The 7,504-nt window shown below is 46.7% G+C and overlaps 1 protein-coding gene across 1 annotated transcript; it reads left to right on the top strand.

The window, feature by feature from the left end:
* The first annotated feature begins 851 nt into the window (after positions 1-851).
* LOC138990497 (histone H2B type 2-K1-like) lies at positions 852-2,185 on the top strand. The gene has a single exon (XM_070382051.1). It carries the CDS (start codon positions 1,236-1,238, stop codon positions 1,602-1,604), a length of 369 nt encoding a protein of 122 aa, XP_070238152.1. The 5' UTR covers positions 852-1,235; the 3' UTR covers positions 1,605-2,185.
* The last annotated feature ends 5,319 nt before the right edge of the window (positions 2,186-7,504 follow it).

Raw genomic sequence — 7,504 nt, 5'->3', positions numbered from 1 at the left:
GCTGAAGTGACTTAGCAGCAGCAGCCTTTCCATTGATCTTTATATTTTTTCCATTGAGTTTAGGATTACAGGATTCTAGAATTAGAAGAGATCATAAGAGCCTGGTCGTAGGCAAAAATTGCATCTAAGCTAACCTAGTGCATTGAATCTCTAGGCCCCAATTTAGAAGACTTTCTTGACCTAGAATTTAATCTAACTGCTCTTCCTTCAGTTCACTTTACTGCTGGCAGCCTGAGATGCTATCATGAAAAGTTAACAAAGACACTTGTAATGGAAGCTTTCCGGAAGGACGTAAGGAATGTGAAATGGATGTTCCTGAGGAACTCAGGCTTAATTGCCTTCAGGGTAAACAGGTCAACATCCTATTTTAGGGCCAGAGTCTGGTGTGCATACCGGAGAAACACTGGTATTTTTACCACATCTAGACATTCCTGGATTTTCCTGTAGCGTGTCCTGTTCCCAGCCACCTTCAGGAAGCTAGCACTCAAGAGAGCATGGACTGGGTCCAGTAAAGCCCAGTCTGGAGCATGACTTGAGTGAGGTTTGACCTCCCCGAATGGAATAAGCCAGCCCTCATGCACACAGCCCTCCCGGGCCTGCAGACACTGCTCGTCTCAGACTGGGCAGTGGGATGACAGAGACTGGAAGACCTTTATACGAAACACAGTGCGCATTTTAGGAAACACCACGAGGAGTGGCCCAAGAGTGGAGCCAGATCGTTAGGGATAAGAGGAGGACTTGTGGGGTCCAGGAGGGTAGATAATATTTTCATAACATTGAAAGCTCCTCTGAGCTACAGGAACACCTTCCCTCTTCCCTCTGTATACTACTTTTGATTTTTTGTGTTATAGTCCTTTCTATATCAGCCTATTTCTCTTATTAGATTCTAAGCACCTCCCAGGCAAGATCACCACAGTCACAGTGTTAACTCAAATTCATGTATCCATGGCTTTCAGTGATTTTTGCTCAGCCTCTCAGTTGTGTCCTATTCATTCTGGCCCCGTGAACTGTAGCCTGCCAGGCTCCTCTGTCTGTGGAATTTTTCCTGCAAGGATTCTGGAGCGGGTTGCCCTTTCCTACTACAGGGGATCTTCCTGACCCAGGGATCGAACCCACATCTCCTGCCTCTCCTGCTCTGGGAGGCGGATTCTTTACCACTTGAGCTACCTGGGAAGCCCCAGTGATAAAATATACACACAAAAGATGTAGCCTCGGCCGCCGGGAGGACCAGGAGGATGAGCGCTGAGCACGGACAGCTGCAGCAGTCTGGGGGCCGGCGTGGCCGGAGTCCTGGGGACAAGAAGTCCAGAAGGCGCAGCCGGCGCAAAGAAACCTACTCCATGTACATCTATAAGCTGCTGAAGCAGGTGCACCCCGACATCGGCATCTCCTCCAAGGCCATGAGCATCATGAACTCGTTCGTGAACGATCTGTTTGAGCGGCTGGCCAGTGAGGCCGCCCGGCTGGCCCAGTACTCAGGCCGAACCACACTGACGTCCCGGGAGGTCCAGACGGCCGTGCGTCTGCTGCTGCCTGGGGAGCTGGCCAAGCACGCTGTGTCCGAGGGCACCAAGGCTGTGACCAAGTACACCAGCTCCAAGTGAGCCGGGGCCTGACCTTAATAAAGGCTGCACTGCTGTAAAAAAAGTTTAAAAAAAAAAATAAAAAAAGATGTAGCCTCAGTGTTTGTCACAGCTGTTGATACTCATGGTCAGTTACTATGGCTCAGTACTCTGAGTCCCAGAGGAGGTCTTATGGCTCAGACTTTCCTAGTGAAAGCCGCTCAGTCGTGTCTGAGTTTTTGTGACCCCATGGACTATACAGTCCATGGAATTTTCCAGGCCACAATACTGGAGTGGGTAGCCTTTCCCTTCTCCAGGGGATCTTCCCAACCCAGGGACCGAACCCACGTCTCCCGTATAACAGGCGAATTCTTTACCAGCTGAGCCACAGACTCTCCTAAAAGTGTCTCAAAAGACTCCTGTATGAGAAAGAAATGGAAAGGGATGAGATTTACCTTGGAGAACACGACTAATGCTGTTCAACTGATTTCAACTTAACAATTCTGTTATGTTACAAGGGAAGATTTTTTTTGTCCAACTCTATTGGAAGAGGATTTTGGAAGACATCTTTTTAGAAAACAATTTGATTTCTTTGTTTTAGTTTTAGCTGTGCTGGGTCTTCACTGCTGCACGGGCTTTTCTCTACTTGTGGCAAAGGGGGCCACACTCTAGTTGTGGTGTGAGGGCTTCTCGTTGCCGTGGCTTCTCCTATTGCAGCCGTGGCTTCTCCTATTGTGGCCCCAGCTCTAGGGCACACAGGCTTCAGTACTTGTGGCTCCCAGGCTCTAGAGCACGGGATCAGTCGTTGTGGCTCACAGGCTTAGTTGGTCCAAGCATGTGGGGTCTTCCCAGATAAGGGATTGAACTCTGGTCTCTTGCATTGGCAGGTAGATTCTTTACCACTGAGCCACCAGGGAAGCCCTGGATGACATTTTCTTTTGGTACATATTCTATGTGCTCAATAAATCCTGCTATAGGCACCACACCCAGGGTTTTCCACTCTTAATCTGGCTCTGCAGCTGATTCTAGGAGAGTTCCATTTTTTGGCTGTTATCCTGTTCGATGGTTTAGGTCACTGTGAACCAGAGGGGTGTTGAATTCTCCCCCTTTAATCCCCCCTCTCACTTTCTGCTCCAAGTGGCAATAGGAATATGAGGCAATCAGTTAAAATTAATTAATCCATGTCAAAAAGATATCTGCCTAGGAGAAAGCTCCAGGACAATTTCCTGCCAGGAGGAAATTTCCAACCTTAACCATTATTTGAAACAAGCTAGAAACATTTTCATCAGTCTTGAAAAACTTCTTTCTCTCCACAAAGTGTCTTGAAAAATTTATTCTTTCTCTCCACAAAGTGTCAATTTTATTTGAAAAAACACCTGCCCCTACAAATGTGTCTGCACCCACATTTCCATTTTGCTGCTACTGTTTATTTCAGACCTTTGTCATCTCTTACAGGGACTCTTGCAGGAAACACCTGATTCCAGTCCCCCCTTCCTTCAGTCTCTGTGCTGTATTGGACCCAACCCCGAGGAAAACCTTCAGGGCCCACACACAGGGTCAGGTCCAAATATCTTAGCATGATTTTCAAAGCCTGACGTGATCTGGGACCAATGCACTTTTCTGCCTTTTCCTCCTGGGATGCCCTTGTGGTCCAGTGTCCCAGTCACACTTGACACCTCCCCAGTTCCCTGGTATGTCAGGTACAGTTATGCTCCTGCGACTTTATCCATCTGGGCTCTGACCCTCTCCCTCTTTGCCTGGTGGAAACCAATTCATCCTCAAAGGTGCAGCCACATGGAACGGAATCTGTACAAACTCCCTTATCTAACTTACCAACACCGGGAATCACGGGTCAACCAAAAGAGTCAAAGAAGGAAATTCTAAAAAATAAAATCCACCTACCAAACCATTCTCACTTAACCGTATCAACAACATTCATTTGTTGACCTTGGGTGTGATGGTTTCACTGGTCAAAGTTTTCCACTGGTTTTTGTTACAAAACACAGTCACAGAGTTTTGTTTTCCAGTTTGGGTCCTTACAAACGAATGAGAGTTTAAAGGTATTTGAAAAGTAATCTGAATGCAGAGTTCTAGACTTTTATGATTTCATCTGCAAAAAAAAATTTCTTTACCGTTGTCTCATTCCTAATTGAACAACATTAGAAAATCAGTTTTGCATAATAACACAAAAGTACTTAATGTCACTGAACTATACATGTAAGCATAGTTGAAAAGGTGTATTTGTCTGTTTGGGCTGCATAACAAGTTCCTGTCAGCAGGGTTTACATGACAGACACTGTATTTCCTTGCAGTTCTGGAGTCTGGTAGCCCATGATCAAGGTGCTGGCAAATTTGGTTTCTGATGAAGGCCCTCTTCTTGGTTGTTGGACAGTCTGCTTGCTTTGTCCTCATGTAGCCTTTCCTCTGTGAGTGTGTGCAGAGAGACAGAGCTCTCTGGTGTCTCCTCTAAGGGCACTAATTCTGTCAGACAGAGTCCCACCTTCATGACCTCATTTAACCTTAATCCACTCCTTTGAGGCCTCATCTCTAGATTCAGCCACACTAGGGGCTGGGTCTGTGCCATAAATTTGGGGCAGGGGTGGTACAAATATTCAGTCCATAACAGACATTAAATTTTACGTCATGTGCATTTTATCATGATTGGAATAAAAAGAGAAATTGACGAATTGTTTTCCAAAGTAAAAGAAAAAAAAATCAATTTGCATTGTTGAGTCTCTACAAAGCCCTCAACTTAGTGCTCATGGACATACCCATGCTTGTGTTTCCTCACAAGATGTGGTAGCTTATTGAAATGGCCTGAATGGAGTTGAGAACCACGGTGTTTGACGCTGGTCAGTACCCCCTCCACTGTGCGCCTCTGGTTGTGAACTCTCACGGGCTTCAAGCAGGACAGAGTCTGTCTTGCCAGGGATGTGAAGCGCTGTGGTCGACCTTCAGATGTAGAGGCCACCCCAGGGGCTTCCTGCTGACGTGCTCTTTGTCCTCAGTGGACTCTGTGATCCTGAGACCCACAGACAGCCCTGCAGGGAATGTTTCCCTGATGAAGCCTGCCTTTGCATTGGAGCCCTGACATCCTTTTCTGTTTAATTCATCTGTTTAAATGGGAGGATAATTGCTTTACAGTGTTGTGTTGGTTTCTGCCGTATAATAAGGTGACTCAGCCATAAGTATATATATTTGTTGTTTAGTCACTAAGTCGCGTCTGACTCTTTGTAACCCCATCGACCGCAGCACGTGAGGCTTCTCGGTCCTCCACTATTTCCCAGAGTTTGCTCCAGTTCATGTCCCTGAGTTGGTGGTGCTCTCTAACCATCTCACCCTCTGCCACCACCTTCTCCTGTTTATCCTCTCCACCACCCCCCCACCATCCCACCCCTCTAGGTCACCCCAGAGCAGGAGCTGAGCTGCCTGTGCTGTACAGCAGCTTCCCGCTAGCTCTCTGTCTTACACCTGGTAAGCGTGTATATGTCAGTGTTCCTCTCTTAATTTACCCCACCCTCCTGCTGTGTCCACAAGCCCGTTCTTTGCCTCTGCATCTCTATTCAGTTCAGTTCAGTCGCTCAGTCGTGTCCAACTCTTTGCAACCCCATGAATCGCAGCACGCCAGGCCTCCCTGTCCATCATCAACTCCCGGAGTTCACTGAGACTCACGTCCATCGAGTCAGTGATGCCATCCAGCCATCTCATCCTCTGTCGTCCCCTTCTCCACCTGCCCCCAATCCCTCCCAGCATCAGAGTCTTTTCCAATGAGTCAACTCTTCGCATGAGGTGGCCAAAGTACTGGAGTTTCAGCTTTAGCATCATTCCTTCCAAAGAAATCCCAAGGCTGATCTCCTTCAGAATGGACTGGTTGGATCTCCTTGCAGTCCAAGGGACTCTCAAGAGTCTTCTCCAACACCACAGTTCAAAAGCATCAATTCTTCGGTGCTCAGCCTTCTTCACAGTCCAACTCTCACATCTATACATGACCACAGGAAAAACCATAGCCTTGACTAGATAGACCTTTGTTGGCAAAGTAATGTCTCTGCTTTTGAATATGCTATCTAGGTTGGACATAACTTTCCTTCTAAGGAGTAAGCATCTTTTGATAAATTACTCCCCTGCAAATAGGTTCATCGGTACCATTTTTCTAGATTCCACATGTATATGTTAATACATGATATTTTTTTCTCCTTCTGACTTTATTCTGTATAATAGGCTCTAGGTTCATCCACCTCAGTTCAGCTGCTTCACATTTAGTCCTTTTTAGTTCCTGGCATCCTTAACACTCTGAATTCATTGCAGAAATGTTTAATTTCTTGACTGTGCTAGGCTTTTGCTGGGATTCTGCTATATAACAAATAGCTCTAGAACCTTGGAGGCTTTGTAATAAGCATCATTTATTTCACACTTCTAAGTCAGCTGGCTGTCGGTGGCTGACCATAGAAGCCGAATAGAGCCAGGTGGGTGGCCTTGAGGGGCTTTCCTCTGGCCATATTGGGTTCAGCAAGTGGCTGGAATAGATGTCTCGCCAGACTTCCTGGCTTTTCCCACGACTCTACACCTGCGCTTTCTCTCCTGGTCACACATGCATACCGTGGGGATGATCCCCCGCCACTGTGGGACTTCTGCATACGGTACCAAGCGGCATACCGACGGCCAGGGTACTCCTTGGCTTGTTGATCGTGCACTATCCGCACTTCCACATCCTATACCTTTACGTGTTTAGCACAGAGTAGGGGGTGTATGCCCACTAACCTCTGTAGTGATGCCACTAAGAAAGACCCTTTTCATTGAAGAGAAAAATTTAAGTAAAAAAAGGAAGGCAACGAATTCTTTACTACTTACTTACCTACCTGCCTAAAATTAACACCTTTCTTTTCATAAATGGGGCAAAATGCAAAGACCCTAGGAGAAGTGATACATTGATTTAAATTCATGTTAAAACATAAGTGATATGTTTCAGATTCTGTTTTTTTTTAAACATTTTATTATTATTTAATTTTGGTCGTGCTGGGTCTCGTTGCTATGCTCGGCTTTCTCTAGTTGCGATGACTGGGGGCTACTCTTCGCTGAGGTGCGTGGACTTCTCCTTGCACTGGCTTCCCTTGTTGCAGAGCACAAGGTCTAGGACACGAAGGCTCAGTAGCTGTGGTGCACGGCTCAGTTGCTATGCAGCATGGGGAATCGTCCCAGACCAGGGATCGAACCCATGTCCCCTGCCTTGGCAGGCAGACTCTTAACCGCTGCACACCAGGGAAGTCCCAGATTCTAGTTTTTGACCGATAGTTATCAACAGCAGAAGGGGGCATTAAGAAACAGAGACCAGAAAAATGATTTGTTAAAATGCTTCAGCTATCGAGTTCCTAATATATGCAGGCTCTGGGCTGGGAGCTCTGGGAGGGAGTTCAGGGAGAGGAGGGGGTGCAGAAGCAGGGAGCTGGGGGCCCTGAGTTTCTGTCACCATTTTCACACTGATGCCCATAACCAACCCTGTGTAACTGGAGTCATCTAGTCCTCGGCAAGTGGTCCAAGGAGGATGGGCACACGGTTCTGCTGCTGCGCCCAGGTGGTGCAGGTGGTCCTGGAAACACCTGGGCTCAGCTCTGCCTGCAGCTGGAGCTCCATACACATCGATCGACCCGAATTTGATTATCGACACAGAGTTAAGACACAGTGTCCTTCCTGAATTTATTTTTCAAGAATATGAATTTTTCCTGGCTAGAAGCACCAAAATTTAAAAATAAAGTGAATGATTTCTGTTTTAGAGGAAATTGTTGGCTATGTTGTAGGTGCTTCTGGCCAAAGGAAGAGAACTCTCTTCTGGCTTACCCTTCCTGGTCCATGAGTGACCCTCGTTGAATGATTTGGATTTTATCCTGTGCTGTATGATAGATTCAGTTTTTCTGAGCAGTCTTCCATTCACAGGCTATTCATCTTGC

The sequence above is a fragment of the Bos mutus genome, chromosome 13, assembly GCF_027580195.1.
Source record: "Bos mutus isolate GX-2022 chromosome 13, NWIPB_WYAK_1.1, whole genome shotgun sequence".
Lineage (NCBI taxonomy): Eukaryota > Metazoa > Chordata > Mammalia > Artiodactyla > Bovidae > Bos > Bos mutus.
The sequence above is the reverse complement of the archived record's forward strand: the minus strand, read 5'-3'. Positions and strand labels throughout refer to the sequence as shown.